Source organism: Euprymna scolopes, chromosome 13, assembly GCF_053919585.1.
Source record: "Euprymna scolopes isolate OS-2025 chromosome 13, ASM5391958v1, whole genome shotgun sequence".
NCBI lineage: Eukaryota > Metazoa > Mollusca > Cephalopoda > Sepiida > Sepiolidae > Euprymna > Euprymna scolopes.
In genome coordinates, this window is record NC_136494.1 from 35,213,229 (window position 1) to 35,231,477 (window position 18,249).

Sequence of the window (18,249 nt, forward strand, 5' to 3'; positions counted from 1 at the left end):
GTATCCACAATTAGCAATTAATAATTAATGCACAAATGAGCAATAATTTTCAACTATCAATTTGGTATAAAATCAATGGCTATAACTTTTGCCCGTTTTTAATAGGCTAAAATGTTTAGTCCATGCATGTTTAAAGTTTCTACTTCTGTCATTGACATTCATCATTTGGACCTATACAAAGCAGCAGTAAAAGTTAGAATTATCAGTATTTTATATGAATTGACACTTTTCTTGTTTCATATATATAGTTGTTGTAGTTAAAATTGTTGGCTCTTTTTAATGAACAGTTGTCTATTTGGTTGGATAAATAGATATGGTCAAGCGAATAAGAAAGCCATTCTTAAGATGGAGAAAAGGGGGAGGCTTTCATTTTATTTGAAGGAAAGATAAGTATTAATCATCTCATCTGCAGAGCAGAAACTAAAAGTTACAAAAGAGCAGACAATCTTGACTATAGCGAAATATACATATCGTGTATCACCATTTATGTATGCTACCAGCCAAAGAAATATCAGAATTTTCAGTTTCAGTGGTTAATAATTATGTGGACTTAATCAGCATTAAGTCACCACAAACTTTGGGATTCCACTTTCCACTCTTAAATCATAGATATGACCTAAAAAGACATCCAGTGATGAGGCTCCGTGATCAGGTTGTCTGAAGATACTGGCTTCCTGACCAAAAATGTGCCACACATTTGTTATTGCTTTTTCCTTTCCCTTGGCAAAACTCAATCGTGTTCTGTAGAGTCAAAAACAAAAACACCATAAAAAATATTTGAATATATAAAAAAAACTTGAAGCATAAAACTTTTTTGAAAATTACTGGATTCAGCATGAAATAACTCAAAAAGATTTGATATACTATGAACCAACCAAACCAAACTCCATAACTAAATATTTGTTGATATAAAGAACTTGAAGCAAAAATTTTTCCAAGAATTACTGAATTCGAAATTAAGTAACCCAAATATGGTTGATATGCTGTTAAACAAGTATAACCAACCAATTCCCACTGTTAACTGAGTAATTGATGATTCATCAGTGATGGAAAGTGATCAATATTATCTTGTCTGAATCAATTAAGATCCTTTGACAGTAGTCTTTATTATTAGTGATAATAAGGATGTCTATTCGTGTTATTTTTGTGCATGAATAAAAGAAAACATTTATGTAAACAAACTTTGATTAACTCAACTTTAGGATAATATTTAAAAAAAATTTTTTTTCAGCATATTCAACTTTTAAGTCAGACGGTTTTGCTGACTCTGAATCGTGATGAATATATTGCCGAACATTCGAATGCTTATCAACTGCTCGTAAGTTGAACATTTCTTTTTTTTCTACATTAAATGGGTAATATTTATTCAATGTACCTGATGGTGGATTTTGATCTAATAACAGTTTTAGTTCTTGTTCATAATTCCCTTATATTAAAAAAGAAATTATAAAGAAAAATCTGTATGATATACCTACCTGTGAAGAAAGGAAAATATCATATTCCAAAAATCATGTAATTGATGAAGTGATTCAATTTTAAAAAGAAATTAATTTTTAAGTGATTAATAGAAATTTATAGATATTACAAAAAAATCTATTCATATTGTTTGGATTCTTTGGACTACTGTTCTCATCGTGAGTGTCATTTTCACAACGTTTCGATTGATGTAACCTTCGATCTTCTTCAGGTGTTCTGTCAAACTTGGGAATGTTTCTATCAAATTTGAGAATCTGGATGGAATTCTGAATGGAACCATTTATTTACTTCACAAGGGTAGCATGCTCTCATTCCATCGGTCATGATTGGATAGAGGTCTTAAGTAATTTGTAATTGTATTTTTTTATTGCCCATACTGAGAATTGAACCTTCAACCTTCACTTTTACAACTGATAGTCCGAAGAAGCCAAATAAAACAAATAACTAATTCTAATCTAAAAAATTCAAAAACGTAACTTAAATCTACTAAGTATGAATTATTGTTGAGTTATCTCACTTGTTTTTTTGAGATTCCTTTTCAAAGTAGTGGCTGAGACAAATGGCAAGGAGAGGTCCAGGATAACTTTAAACAAGGCTAAGATAAGCGTAAAGCACATACGGCACCTGGTATTACCAAATAGTCACCCATTTTAGCACTGACTAGGCTCAACAGTGCTTAACTTCGTTTATCTAATGGAACTGGCATGCCAATGTGATTATGCTGTAATGAAGCATTGTCTAATCTATATATATAAAAGCGAAAATGTATGTGTATGTATGTATGTATGCATGTATGTTTGTGTGTATGTTTGGATGTCTGCTAAAAACTTTCAACAGACGCGACGAAAATTCACAAACTTGGTATCATATCGAAGCTCCATCCTTTGCTCGAAAAATATCGAAAAATTGGCCAAAAACGTTAACTTTTTCACCCCAAAATCGACAATTTTCAACAGGAGGGGGGGAGTCAACAAAAACGGTTCTCTCGTGACAATGACCGATTCTACGCATGCGTCAGATGACGTGACCTGATTTACTTTAAATAATGAAAAACGTCGCGTTAGCTCAGTTGGTTAAGGCCTTGGTTCATTATCTAAACGTTTTGGGTTCGAATCGTGGTGTTAGATGTTTTTTTTTTCTTTTTTTTTTTTGATTTTTTTAAATTTAAATATTGAACCAGTGTTATTTAAGCCATTTTTCACGTAACGTTCGTTTTTCTGCTTTTTTTTTTTTTTTTTTTACTTCGCTTATTCTTAGCGACACTCAAAAACACCTGGGTACCCACTGATTTTTTAAATTTTAATATTGAAACAGACTTATTTAAGCCATTTTTCACGTGTTCGTTTCTGTTTTCATTGTTCGTTTGCCTTACGTTAGTTTTTTTTTGTGTTTTTTTTTGTATTGTTTGATCGCCGCGTAGCGGGGAAAACAGAAACTGGCTTCCGCAACTTGACGTTGTCGCACCTGCTAATTTCGGTTTATAAACGTCAACTTAACACATTTATCTGTTCCTGTGGTTGAGATGGTTAGGTCGCAGGGTTTTTTTTTTTCCATTTCCTTTCCACCTCCGCGTCAAACGTTCGGGGTTCAAGCCTACCTTTATACTAAAACTATTTTTTTTCTTTTACACCTACAAACAACCGGCCAACGTTTTTTTTTTTTTTTAACTACACCCCCCCCCAACACACACCTCCAAACATCCGGGCAACGCCGGATACCGCCGCTAGTCTATAAATATAAAAGCGAAAATGTTTGTGTGTGTGTGCGTTTTCATGTATGTCCAAGAAAGGCTTTTTTTCCGAGAACCGATCGATTGCCTCACAACTTCTTAAAACTTTTTATATCGCACCTAAATGATAATATCTACGAGTTAACAACCGGGGTCATCTATCTATTTAATTTGCTCGACTTTCAAAAGATAAATATTCAACAATTTTCGATCGCCACATGTGCATTAAGCTTTTTCGTATAAAAAACGAAGCGAACAGACTCGTGATAAATACCGACACTGTCCCACACTCAAAGTTGACGTCATTAAGTTACACGTCGCACGTTTTTTTTCACACTTTATTATTTTCCAACTGCACGTCAAAGCTTTGGTTTTTTTTTTAAAACAAACACTAGGCCAACGATTTTTGTTTTCATTTAACCAAAAACACACACACCTCCAAACACCCGGGCAATGCCGAGTACACCCCGCTAGTGTGTATATAAAGGAAATTTATAGAAGGCAATGCATTAAAGAAGTATAATGAATAGAGACAAACTGAAACAAATTAAGACATGCATGTTTGAATTAAAGTCAAACATATCTGAGAAAGGGAAGTTTTCCCGAAATATCATACAATACAAACTTTCATCTGACCATGCTAACACATCATGGTGGTAGAAGAAAAAAAAAATACATATATATTGTATTAATATTGGTGAATCTGCTTAACTTATTCTGACATTATATGCTTTAATTTATTTCAGTTACACCTTTGTATTGTATTGCCTTCTGTAAATTTCTTTTATATACAACTGGCAGGGCTACTTAGTGTTGCCTGGGGCAAAAATGTAACATATCTCTATTAAAACTTCTATCTCTTCTCTATCTTTCTCTGTTAGCCCCATCCCCCAACCTATTTTTCCTTTTCCCCCCTTTTTTATTTCCATCCAACTATTCCTCTTTCTGGATATATACACACACAGACAACATGTTTTTATAAATTGATGCAGAAACGAGTCAACATCAGGTAATTAATTCCTTAATAAAATAAAAAAATAAAAAATAAGCTACTTCCCTCTAGTACATACAAATGGCTGAAAAACTGACCTCCACTCTGCCGATAAAGTCTGTGTCAGTCTAGGGTAAAAAAATAAATAATTCTTTCTAAATTTTTTATTTGATTCATCCAGGGCAATGTTGATAAAAAATACCAATTTTGTGGGTGTTTATTTTGTTGATTTTGATTTTTTAAGGACATATAAACATACACACATTGAGAAATGCCCTTTATGTTGTAGTTATTATTTGTTTTATAGATGTGTGAATTAAAAAAAATTTGGGCGTTTAATGCAATTGCATCTCAACATCTTAGCACATCAAATCTTTGTTTATGACCATCATTTATTCAGTAAACTCACTATAAACTATTAGTCTGAGGCTTGTAATCTAACCACACCAAAGTCACCCACATGCGATGCATCTCATCACATGAATTTTTGTGAACAAGATTTTATTTATTTATCTGTACCTCATTAGCCATAGTATTTTGATCTTCAATTTTTTGGAATACCAAATATATCTATATGGATAAAGATGGGTATTGTGTGTCCCCCTTTCAACAATCACTGCTCCAGTACTTGTGCATGCCATGGTTTTCTTCTCTTTCATCTTTTCTTGTTCTACCTGCATTGTCGTCTCACTGGCTTATAAGTATAAAAATATAAAAAAAAACAAAAAAAACACACGAACTGTGACACATTCTGTTCATATCATTTGTACTCTGTGTGTGATACCAAGGCCGAAAACAGCCCTCTAAATGTTAACATCTACATCTTAGTTATCTGTTAATTTTTTAAATGTTAACATCTACATCTTAGTTGTGTGTTAATTTTCTAAATGTTAACATCTACATCTTAGTTGTGTGTTAATTTTCTAAATGTTAACATCTATATCTTAGTTGTGTGTTAATTTTCTAAATGTTAACATCTACATCTTAGTTGTCTGTTAATTTTTTAAATGTTAACATCTACATCTTAGTTGTGTGTTAATTTTCTAAATGTTAACATCTACATCTTAGTTGTGTGTTAATTTTCTAAATGTTAACATCTACATCTTAGTTGTGTGTTAATTTTCTAAATGTTAACATCTACATCTTAGTTGTCTGTTAATTTTCTAAATGTTAACATCTACATCTTAGTTGTCTGTTAATTTTCTAAATGTTAACATCTACATCTTAGTTGTCTATTAATTTTCTAAATGTTAACATCTACATCTTAGTTGTCTGTTAAGGCTAACGCTGTCAGTCAGTTCATCAGTTTATCTTCTCACCAACTAAAGGTTTGCTAAAAATCTCACGATTTCTCATCACCTCTCCTGAAACTGTTTTAAACTAACTTTGACTCCTAAATTTATTGAATCAGGATCCTATGTCTGGTCTTTGTTTCAAAGTCACTGATAAGCAGAAATGACTCGCCCTCTTGACTATTCACAGCTAACAAACCCATTTTTGATTGCCTTTGTATTTCTTGGTGAATAGCTTCTCCTATTGCAACGAGAGAAGGGTAAAATTTGTAGCACTCCTTCTGAAGCCAAGTCTTGGTCTCTTTAGACTTGTGGGCCAGTGCTAAGTCCTGCTACCACATCCAGGCACCTGATTGCACCAGGGGATCACCACACTGTTCAGTACATCCAGGTACACTTTGATGTTGAGTTTCAAAGCGACTTCGAAGATGTGAGATGGCATGATGCAGCCCTCACTTGAAACACACATCAAAGACGATAAATGTGGCCGAAAACTTGGTTTTCATCACCTTGAGCATGTCCCTGTTGAACTGTCTGAATTTACATTTTGAGGGTACTGGCAATGGTCCTGTTGTCAGAACTTGGATTGGTAGAAAGCATGAGTTGTGCAGCGGCGCATCTCTGATCTTTCTCGTTGAACATTGTGTCACTTTCATACATGATAGATGGCTCCTATCGCTCTTGGGATTTGTACAAAACTGGCCAACTAGTAGATGGTCTGCAACAAAATAAGAAAACTGGTTTTCATCAAACGGAAATGGAATCATGTCATCTTTTCTAGGGCGGCAATTTTATCGTTCCACCCTATGAATAAATGCAAAAGATTTTGTTTTGTGTTTACAACAATGAAATTTTAATTATTTAAAAGTTTTGATTCAAGTATTTTAAGTTGCAAACTTTGTGAAGTGATTGAAACAAGTTAGTTATAATAGCAATACACATGAAAAAATTGAAATAGCTTGAAATATTTCAATATTGGTATGCATAGAAAGAGCTTGATGAGCTAAGAAAGAATCTTTTTAAATTTTTAAAATCTGATTAAAATTAAGGAAGTTATGGCTATTTTTGTGCCTCACACGTTTGGATATTTTCCCCTCTTTAAGACCATATGCGTTTCGTCACATTTTTTACACTACTTTTTCAGTAAAAATGTCATATCTTTGTTAAAACACAAGACTAAGAAATGAAATTTACCATATAAGTGTATTTTTGTACAAGGAATCAGAATATGCAACTGAAAATCTCCCAAAGTTTATGGTTTCCAAATAATCTGCAGTAAATGTGCATAAATATGCAGCAATTCCTTAAAAATGCCATGTATCCATAAACAGAAAAGAAGTTGGAGAACTCAAAGTTGAATTGTAATGTGCTTTATGTACAAAAAACTTAAATCTAAACATAAGACCATTTAAAAATGAATATATTGCAATATTTCTTTGGTATTATTGTAAATTAACACCTTCTGTTTAACCCCACTCAACTCCTTCTGACCACCCCTCCAAAATGTGATTCTACCTTTTTAGGAAATTATGTATAAAATGCCATGAAAAACTTTATTGAAAGATAAACAAATTATTTTAGAATTGAATGTAAAATAATTTCCTATTACAGATCATTCTAGCATTTTAGGGCAGTTAACTGTTTTTTTTTCTATGGGAAAATATGCATGCTTTTTTTTTTTTTAAGATGATTATGTGTAGTTTTAAGAGGGTTTCTATGCAATGAGAATATGTGGAGGGTTGCCATTCGGACTTTGAATTAATTGTAGGGCTAAGGAAAATTATGTGTGAACATACTGAAAACTTGACAGAGACAAAGCTAACAAAAACAATATTAGAGGGAGGAGCGGTTAGTTTCACAAAAATTTAATGTAAAATAATTCACCATTTCCTGGCCATTCTAGCATTTTAGGACAGTTAACCAATTTATTTTTATGTGTATTTTTCTTTAAGGAAGGATCTATTTTTTGTTTGTTTGTTTTAGATGCTTGTATGTGGCTTACAGAGGTATTTTGTTGGGGGGGGGGGCTTGCCACTCGAACTTAGTGTTATTGTTAGGGTTAAAGAGTGTTCTAGGAGGAGACTTGCCACACATAATTTGGATTAGAGGTGAAGTTAAGAGAGCTTTTTTTCAAAGAGAGCGTTCATCAGTCATATTTACTGTTAGCGGTTCATAATTATTGGCTTTATATTATATATTTAGTTTTAATTTAATAAGAAACTGCGTTGCGAAATTTCAAAGAAAATTCCATAAATTTGTTGATTTCTATTTTCGAGGTTGAAGGTGTTAATTCCATAGGCCGTTTATACTACGCTGGAGCAGGTTGTAAAAATATCTTTCGCTTAATAAGTAGAAAAAAAGATTAACGAAATAAAAAGCTTCCTAATTGTAGTTTGATGTGTTTTCTAACTGCTTTTAAAATTTCAAGAATATTGATATAGATTTTGAGGGTTTGTATTACTATACACATAGATTCGAAAAAGTTGTCAAAAAAACAAATATATAACAAATAAATGTTATCAAAAGCAAGTTACTTTTCTACCTAACTCGATAATTTTTTAGTGTTTTTATTTAATGTAACATGTTTATTCGGCTTGAAAACAGTGTTTACCGATGTTTTGGAAAATTTTAAATGGCGCCCGACTCTCTTGAAACGGTAAGTTTGGGGAAAAGAGTTAAAAATAAAAAAGTAGACAAAATACTGCTAGAAACTCGCTCAATATATGTTACCGTGACATAGGCTGACATATATTCGGTGAGTTTTTAACAGTATTTTTATAGTTTTTTTAAAAAAATTTTTAACTCCTTTTCTCAAACTTACCGTGTCAAAGAGAGTCGGGCCGGGCGCCATTTTTAATTTTCCAATACATCGGTAAACACTGTACGTTTTTCGAGCTGAATAAACATGTTACATTAAATAAAAACACTAGAAAATTATCCAGTTAGGTAGAAAAGTAACTTATCTTGCCTTTGATAACATTTATTTGTTATATATTTGTTTTTTGACAACTTTTTCGAATCTATATATAAACGAGATTTTGATACTTATTTTGATTTTGAAAAAAAACATTTGTGGCTGTTCGCAGTAAAAAATTGTTTTAATTCGTTGTTCAAAACTAATTTAAAGAATAAAAGTGCATGCAAGCTATATATCTACAAAAGTTTATTTTGTTTTTTTTAACCATGTTTTTAAATTTGACGAAAAATGTGAGAAATTGCAACAGATTCATAATGCCGAATTGGTTGGGATTGTTGTTATTATACATTCTGAAAACCGAATAGTTCTAAACTAATGTTATTCTGATAACAAAATAGCTCTAATTAAACATAAGAACATTTATATTCATATTTTCATGTTTTTCTTAATTCGTTCTTGAATAAAAATTAAAGAATGCGTGTTTGTTTATATACTGTGCTATGGCTGATTCTACAGGCTGGAGCTGCTGCTGCTGCTATACTAACTTCATTTGACCAAATTCGAGAAATAGAAACAATTTTTTTTTTCGGGTAGGTCCTTTTAAATTACCAATTACCGCGGTCCTACTCAACATAAAATAATACTTTTAATTGATAACGATAGTAAAAAGATTGATTTACTTACTACTGGGTGTCCAAAGAATTTTTTTTTCAAAATGTTCGATACTCGGCATATTAAAGTCTTATTTTTAACACGACAAAAAAAGAAATGGTCAAAAATATTTTGGACACTTGACAGTATTAAGATTAACACCTCTTCTTATTGATTCCCAAATTTCATGACGAAATTCTTCATACAATCATGGTACGGACCTTTAGAAAACAGGGGGGGTCATTACAAAACCTTACCGAAAACGCCATTTTATGACGTTCACATTTTTATCACTTTATTTGCTTAAAACTCTTAAAATATATAATGTACATTCATATTTATTAATTCATTTTAAAGTATATTCATTTCCGAACAAAACAGTAGTAATTTGAAGACTTGAAGTGCTTTGGTTTAAAAAATATTGCTATTTTAGTAGAACTACCTTGAAATCTGTGATTATCCAAAGCGTTTTTTCGTCCGTGTGTATTACTAGTTATAAAATAAGATGATTTCCAAAGAAATTATCCAATAAATTCTTTCTCCCTTTGTTTTCTGCAATAGAAATCCTCACGATTGTGAAATATATTTATTTTATTTTTTACAGAACGAGATGCATCGTTTTGGACATAATAGTTTGGCTGGTGAACACTCAACATTCAGAGTTTGTAATCTGGATAGTTCTGTCCAATTGATAGAAAAACATAAGGATGAAGACTTTTATGAAAATTGCAATTCGAAAGGTAAGCAACTTCATTTCTTTTTTCAAAATTGCAATTCGAAAGGTAAGCAACTTCATTTCTTTTTTCAAAATTGCAATTCGAAAGGTAAGCAACTTCATTTCTTTTTTCAAAATTGCAATTCGAAAGGTAAGCAACTTCATTTCTTTTTTCAAAATTGCAATTCGAAAGGTAAGCAACTTCATTTCTTTTTTCAAAATAAAACAGGTTTATTACTATACTTGCACATATATTTATATATTCTTGTGAATGGCATTATTTAAATTGGGATTTTTTAGGTTGCATTATATGATTAATGTTGAATGCATATATATATATATTTTTTTTTTTCTTTGTAAAAAGGCCTAAAAACTTTGTTGAATGTGTATATATGTTATTTTCAAATAGGAAGCAAAATATTACTTCAAACTATAGGCATTCCAATAATTAGATCCTGCACAATTTTGGGGAAAATCTTTATTTACATAGTCTGGAGTGTGTGTGTGTGTGTGTATATATATATATATACTAGCAAAAGTACCCGTTGTTGACTGGGTTCAAAAACAGCCTACAGAAAATGGACTCTGATAGGTTATGAAAAGGAAGGGTTGTAAAGAGATAGCTTCGAATTTGGGGTATCAAAACCAAAGCAAAATATGATGAAAGTAAAAATAAAATAGATAAACCCCATAATTTATTATAACATACCTGTTCACACTGAAACACTTATCACAATATTCTGTGGATCTATATTAAAAAAACCTTGTTAAACATTGTGACATATTTCCATTCTATGGAGATCAGGCGCGAACGAACACCCCATAATTTTATTATACCACATTTCTTCAAACTGAAACATAATTATCAAAGTATACTTACGCAGATAGATATGAAAAGTCTTTATTAAAGTTTGTGCCTATTTCCATTCTATAGAGGCCAGGCGCGAACGTAGACCCCACAATTTTATTACACCATCACTCTTTAAGTTGAAATATACTTATCAAAGTATTAGTATGTACATCTATATCAAAAACATTTGTAAACGTTCGTTTTTAATTTTTAAATTTTTTATTTCCATACTTTGTGGACCAGGCGCGTATGCAGACCTCACAATTTTAATGAATCATCATTATGGCAGATCAAACATACTCATTCCTGTGTCTCGATACATCTTCTATCATTATATGTAATCAGTTTTCTATAATAGTCAACCATATAGGAGCCTATTCGTGACCAGACACACACACAGACGTTCAGCTTATATTATAGATATATATGTCATCATTAATAACAAATGATCTATCCAGAACATATAATTATCATGGTTATAAGAGATTTATTGACGACCTTATATGTATAAACAATAACAATTAATTTGGAAAAAATATACATCTTATATATTCAAAGGAGTTGTGATTAAATTATGAACATAGAGGGACACAAGCTACATTTCTGGATTAAGATATAAAAATTGAGGATGGAATTTTTGTTTATAAAATATTTGATAAAAGAAACTCCTTCCCCTTTCATATAGTTTGTATGCTATACAAAGATAGTACTTGCCCTATATATATGTTTTACGGAAACATTATATCAGAGTTTCTGAGAATAGCTTGCGTTGCCTTAAAATTAATAGATTTTATACTCCCAGTTTCTAGCTTACTAATAAGGATGATAAAACAAGGTGGTCGTAAAACAAAAATATTTAAACAGTTAAATAAAGCATTTGTTCATTATCCTAATGTTTTTTAATCATATAAAACTAATCAAAATATATTAATAAAGGAAATCCAAAACTACATGAGTAATGTATTAAATATATATATATATATTAAGTAATGTGATTTATAATTTAAAAATTAAAAAATTTTTTTTTAAATTTAAAAATCAAATTTTAATTAAATTAAAAATCAGTTTCATAAGAAGGAACAACAACAAAATCAATTATCTGTACGATCGTTAATGTTGTTGTTCCTTCTTATGAAACTGATTTTTAATTTAATTAAAATTTGATTTTTAAATTAAAAAAATTTTTTTTTAATTTTTAAATTATAAATCACATTACTTAATATTGAATTAGCTCTAGGACATTTAACTATCGAGCTTATTATATATCTAAATTACAACGAGCACTTTCTATTTCCTGTATTTTAATTAAACTAGTAATTTCACTGTTACATTAAAATACACTTAGCTCTTTAGACTATTGTTCTAATCTCCTTTAAATATATATATATATATATATATATATATATATATATATATAATTTTTTAAAAACTTTTATATATTTTTATAAGTAAATAAGAAGGTAAATATAAAAATAAAGTGCTAATTATAGTAGGGGGTATTAAGTAGTATAGTGTATTAATCCAAATCATATAAATACAACAGACTGATAAATTAAAAAAAAATATATCCATTTTGAATTTGGAGACAAGGACGAGTGTCATAGGTAAGGAAGACATTTTTTTATAGCATGAATAGGTTAGCCAAATTAATCTGGAGCAAGAAGCTAAATCTAATATTCGGAACATTTTTTTTATTCTTGTGATTAAGGGAGGTAGTGTTTTTTTATTCTTGTGATTAAGGGAGGTAGTGTTTGATCAACACTGCTAGGGAGCCATGAACTGTTTTGTTTTTAATTCTCCAAAACAGTGTTTCATGATAGATAACTGATGATCCCTGAAATAACATTAGGACTATTGTGAATTTGAAAAAGTAAGTTAATGCAGTGATTGCAGGTGATTAAATAACTTACTGACTAAATAGTTTTCCAATGAATGATAAAAAAAATATAAAAATTAAACAAGTTTTTTTTATATAGTTTTAAAGGTTAAAAACTTGCAAGACTATATATATGCAGCATTTTTACTTTTAAACATATTTCATTAAATATGATGGCCAACTTATGTGTACATAAGTGAGATATTAGCAGATACATCAGCCAATTATCACTTGAAACAAGGAAATATGTAAGGAAATTGGAATGGATCAAGACAAAAATATGCAGGTATAAGTTGTTTATCATATTTGACAAAGTGTGTTTATATACTGGTAGGTTACATTTCACTGACTAAAGTATAGATTCAGTCCACAATCATAATTTTTCTTTATTTTTTAATTTTTTATATATTTTAATTATAATGTAGGCGAATACTTATATCTTTTATGTGTTAGATTGTGATGATGGGAGTATAATCCCTACTACCATCACGCATCTCTTGAGAGATGAACAGCTATCAGATATCATAAAATATATACAATTTTGTGGAGAACTTCTTTATTGTTATAAAGCTTCATCTTTTGCCTTTGTTTAATTCCGGTTTTGAGAAGTTGATTTTCATGTTTATATTAACTTATTAGTTATGCAGTCTAAGACATTGCATATATTATTAGTCTCTCTTATGAGGCACAGGTTTGGATCCTTTACAAGTTTCGGTCCTGGGTATGACCTTAGATAATATCCGATGGTGAGGCCCCAACTTTTCAGGCTTTGAGAAGTGTGGAGCCACCCTTTAATTGCCATTGCTCCCAAGTCCACTCTGACCCGGAGTGGTAGTACCTGTTAGGGTCCCAACTAGTGGTTAAATAGAAACCGACTTTGAAAAAAAAAAATATATATATTCTATTAAAAAATTTTTCTTCAAAATCACTGGATTCAGCGTTAAATAACCTGAAAAGGGTTGATATGCCGTAAAACAAAAACAACCTACTTTACAAGTTTAATTTTTCGATTTGTAGTATTCTTTGTTTATTTCCAGCCCTGTGGATTAAACAAATCATTTGTTTTGTGATGTAACTCACAAAAATATTAACAGCAACAAAAAATAGCGTAGTATAGCACACACACACACACACACACATACATATAAAAGAACACAAAAACTGCAAATTATAATTTACAAGAATTTATTGTTTGCCAGGACACTAAAAAAGAAATATTTCTTTTTGAATATCCTGTCGAACAATAAATTCTTGTAAATCATAACTTACAGTCTTTAATTGTGTTCTTTTATGACAAGCTCTATTTCCTATTTTGATTGTATTGAGCTTTTTCATTTGGTTGGAATTACTATGTAAAAATGAATATTTATATTCATTTTAAATTTACAGTAGCTTTTAGCTTGTAAACTTAATTTTTACTTCTTGATTTATATATATACTAGCAGTTTGGCCTGGCTTTGCTCGGGCCCTATGTACTGTTCATAACTTGCCCGACGTGTTAATACACATTATGTAAGATTTCAAATGTTTAGACCAAAATTTGTCTGAGTAATTTCGTAGAGACTGCAGAGGGCAATTTTTTAAAACCCCAATTTTTACCCCTTAACATGTATTTTGAGAGCTCAAATCAAATTTAAAAATTTGATCCATGTCCAAGTAACCTACATTTAAAATTTCAAGTGTTTAGACCCAAAATTGGCAGAGGAGTTTGGTAGACTTTTCAAAGGCCAAATCATTGAACTTTGACCCCTTGACAGCCAAATTTCTAGCCCCAAATAAATTAAATAGATTTTCCTAAATCTCAATACTCCTTATGTCAAATCTTGAGTCTCTAGACCAAAAATTGACAGTTATTTGGTAGGGAAATGTACACACACACACTTTCACTTTTATAGATATACTAGCATGGGTGGCCGGCGTTGCCCGGGTGTTTGGAGGTGTATGCTGAGCAAAAAAAAAACCCCCCAAAAAAACCCAAAAAATGTCAATTTTTAAAACTTTGACCACAATTATGAGCCCTTAAAATTTATTGTTTTGGGCTCAACTTAGTTAAACTATTAAGTTAGATCCATGTCCAAGGAACCTATATCTAAAATTTCAAGTATTTAGACCCCAAATTGTTAGAGGAGTTTGGTAGAGTTCTCAAAGGTCAAATCGTTGAACTTTGACCCCTTAACAGACGAATTTTTGGCTGAAAACCGATCGCATAGATTTTCCCAAATCTCAGTACCCTGTATATCAAATTTCGAGTCTGCGGACTAAAAATTTAGAGAGTTATTCCTTAGGGAAATGTACACAGACATACAGACACGTTCACTTTTATAGATATACTAGCATGAGTGCCTGGCATTGCCCGGGTGTTTGGAGGTGTATGCTGAGCAAAAAAAAAAGAAAAAAAAAAGGCAATTTTTTCAACTTTGACCCCTATTATGACCCCTTACATTTACTGTTTTGGGCTCAAATCAAATTATTAAGTTAGATCCATGTCCAAGGAACCTATATTTAAAATTTCAAGTGTTTAGACCCAAAATTGTTGGAGGAGTTTGGTAGAGTTCTCAAAGGTCAAATCGTTGAACTTTGACCCCTTAACAGCCAAATTTGTGGCTGAAACCTGATCACATAGATGTTCCCAAATCTCAGTACCCTGTATATCAAATTTCGAGTCTGTAGACTAAAAATTTAGAGAGTTATTGCGTAGGGAAATGTACACAGACACACAGACACGTTCACTTTTATAGATATATAGACTAGCATTTCATCCCGGCATTGCCCGGGTGTTTGGATATGTCTGTTGAGTAAAAAAAAAGGTGGTAGTAGGAAGGCAGGCTCGAACCCACACCGCAAAGGAGGAAAAGAATGGGGGAAAAACCTGACGTCTATGCTGTTACGAGCACCGCCAAACCGGAAGTAATATTTTTTAAAATTAAGGCTAGACAATCAAAAGGAAGGATGACGTTCAAAAATATCGGCTAAAAAGCGAACCCCCCCCCCAGTAGAAAAGTTCCCAGGTGAAGGTATTAATGTTTTTAGCCAATTTTTCGATATTTGTTGTCTGAAAGGTCGGACTTTGAAACGATACTGATCTTGTGAAAATCCTTCGCCTCTGTCAAGTTTTAGGCAGACATGCAAACATACATACATACATACATACATTTGTATATTGGTAACTAAAAATTTTCAAACCAAACCGATTAAAAAGCTTGCCCTATCACTGATTACCCTTTATGTCAAATTTCCAATGTTTAGACAAGAAATTGTCTGAGTAATTTGGTAGAGACCGCAGAGGTCAATTTTTTTAAACTTTGACCCCTATTATGACCCCTTAACATTTATTGTTTTGGGCTCAAATCAAGTTATTAAGTTAGATCCATATCCAAGGAACATATATTTAAAATTTCAAGTGTTTAGACCCAAAATTGTCGTTTGGTAGCGTTCTCAAAGGTAAAATCGTTAAACTTTGACCCTTTAACAGCTAAATTTCTGGCTGAAAACCGATCACAAAGATTTTCCCAAATCTCGGTACTCTGTATATCAAATTTTGAGTCTGTAGACGGAAAATTGACAGAGTTATTGTGTATGGAAATGTACACACACACACACACACACACACAGGCAGACACACACTTTCACTTTTATAGATATACTAGCCTGTAGACTAAAAATTGACAGAGTTATTGCATAGGGAAATATACACAGACATGTTCACTTTTATAGATATATAGATAGACTAGCAGTTCATCCCAACTTTGCTTGGGCCCTATGTACTGTTCATAACTTTATGTGCATATGTATATATTAAAAAGTGTGCATATATACGGTAATGCCTTTCTATATAATAGGCTTCCTTAACTACCATAGAGTAGTAGAGACACCAGAGGTCAATTTTTTTTTTAACTCTGACCCCAATTTTGACCACTTAATATTTATTGTTTTGGGCTGAAATCAAATAAAAATGTTTGACCCATGTCCAAGTAACCTACATCTAAAATTTAAAGTGTTTAGACCCAAAATTGGCAGAGGAATTTGGTAGAGCCTGCAAAGGTCAACTTTTTCAACTCTGACCTCTTGGCAGCAAAATTTTCACCCAAAACTGATTAAAATGCTTGCTGCATGTCTGAATACCCTTTATGTAAAATTTCAAATGTTTAGACCCATTTATTGAGCCGTGCTGAAATAGTGACATTATTTAGAAATCTATTCTTAACATGGGGATGGGAGAGTGTTGTGTACCTAATCTGTACTTTCACCTAACAGTTTAATAAAAGCAGGTATCATAAAACTTTAATTAAACTTGAAAGTACTATTTAAAAATAGCACGGGTACTTTCACCTAACAATTCAATAAGAACAGGTATCGTAAAACTTTAATTAAATTTGAAAATACCATTTAAAAATAGCGCGGATCAATAAGTGCACTAGTACCAAATAACATTTCACTGTGTTTCGATCGACGAGATTCCATGAGAGGTACGTACACGCTAAAGCTTTTTTTTATTTTTTTGTTTTTTTTGGCACAAGTGCTAATTTTGACTTTCACTAATTTTCCTTTAAAAAACAATTAGAAACTCTTCAAACATTGGGCGAGGCACTTAAACCATTAAAAAAAAAATAACAGTAACATAAGTGCATAAGCAGCAAATTTTTTTTTTGTTTGTTTTGCTTTGATTTTATATTGTGTTTGTTAAATCTGGCAATAAATAAATAAAAATAACAAGAATACAAAAACAATTATAAGAAAAGGATATCGTAAAACTTTCATTAAACTTGAAAATAATATTTAAAAATAGCGCAGATTCCATTTTGACTTTCATTAATTTTCTTGTTAATAATTACATTAAAAAAAAACATAAAATCATAACAAAAATTGGTGAAGCTTAGATAAGTAGGTCCGGTAGATGAGCCTCGTTCTGACATTCGAAAAATTTAGGTTAACAACCGGTGAAGCTACCGAAAAGGGTGAAGCTGAGATTAGTAGGCCCCGCAAACAAGCCTCATTCTGACAATCGGAAAATTTAGGCTAACAACCGGTGACGCTACCGAAAAGTAACCCTTTTGAATGAAGATGGATATAAACAATATTTTTTAAATTAATTTCTTAATTTTACTTAAAAACAAAATGTAAACATATATAAACAAAATATTTTAGAAAATAATTTCTTAATTTTAAATAAAAATTGATTGTAAAGAATTAAAAAAAAAAAATATTTTTGAAAAATATTGCAAAGTGTTTACATACCTGGTTCTTTGGGATAATAGGGACGCCTGAAACCTCCCTTCCAAAACGAAAGAAGCTTTAGTGTTTTTACTATTTTAAAGCCTTTTTTTTTAAAACTTAGAACAAGTTCGCATGGCGGAAATTCTTCAGGGTTTAAATGTATTGTAATGCTTTTATAATGGTCGAAAAACGTTTTTCAACTGCCATATTACTTGCCTCCCCATGAGGGCAGAGTTAGACACAAGGTTGGTTTTTAATGTAGAGAAGCGTTTATTACTAAAAAACGAAATGGTGAAATATAAAAGCAAATTAAGCTAAAACCCCTCGCTAGTGAAAACCAGAAAAAAAAAAATTCAAAGAATTAAAGAAAGAAAAAAATTCAAAGAAATTTCGAAACTCATTAAGATAAATAAAGACTACCTTTAAAATAGTTTATAAAATTTTTGTACATCATATTAATTATGTTATGAAAAGTTCTATGACGTTTTTATAAATTTTTGAGAGCATTAATCTCACTTCAAACAAACAGTTCAACTTA

The 18,249-nt window shown here is 31.2% G+C and overlaps 1 protein-coding gene across 1 annotated transcript in view; it reads left to right on the plus strand.

Annotated features, from left to right (window-relative positions):
• The window catches only part of LOC145291968 (uncharacterized), a 136,255-nt gene that overhangs the window by 65,634 nt on the left and 52,372 nt on the right, over positions 1-18,249 (plus strand). Inside the window, exons 11-12 of the mRNA XM_080137908.1 lie at positions 1,232-1,318; positions 9,661-9,796. Coding sequence (XP_079994034.1) covers positions 1,232-1,318; positions 9,661-9,796 — 223 coding nt within the window. The remainder of the gene's footprint in view (positions 1-1,231; positions 1,319-9,660; positions 9,797-18,249) is intronic.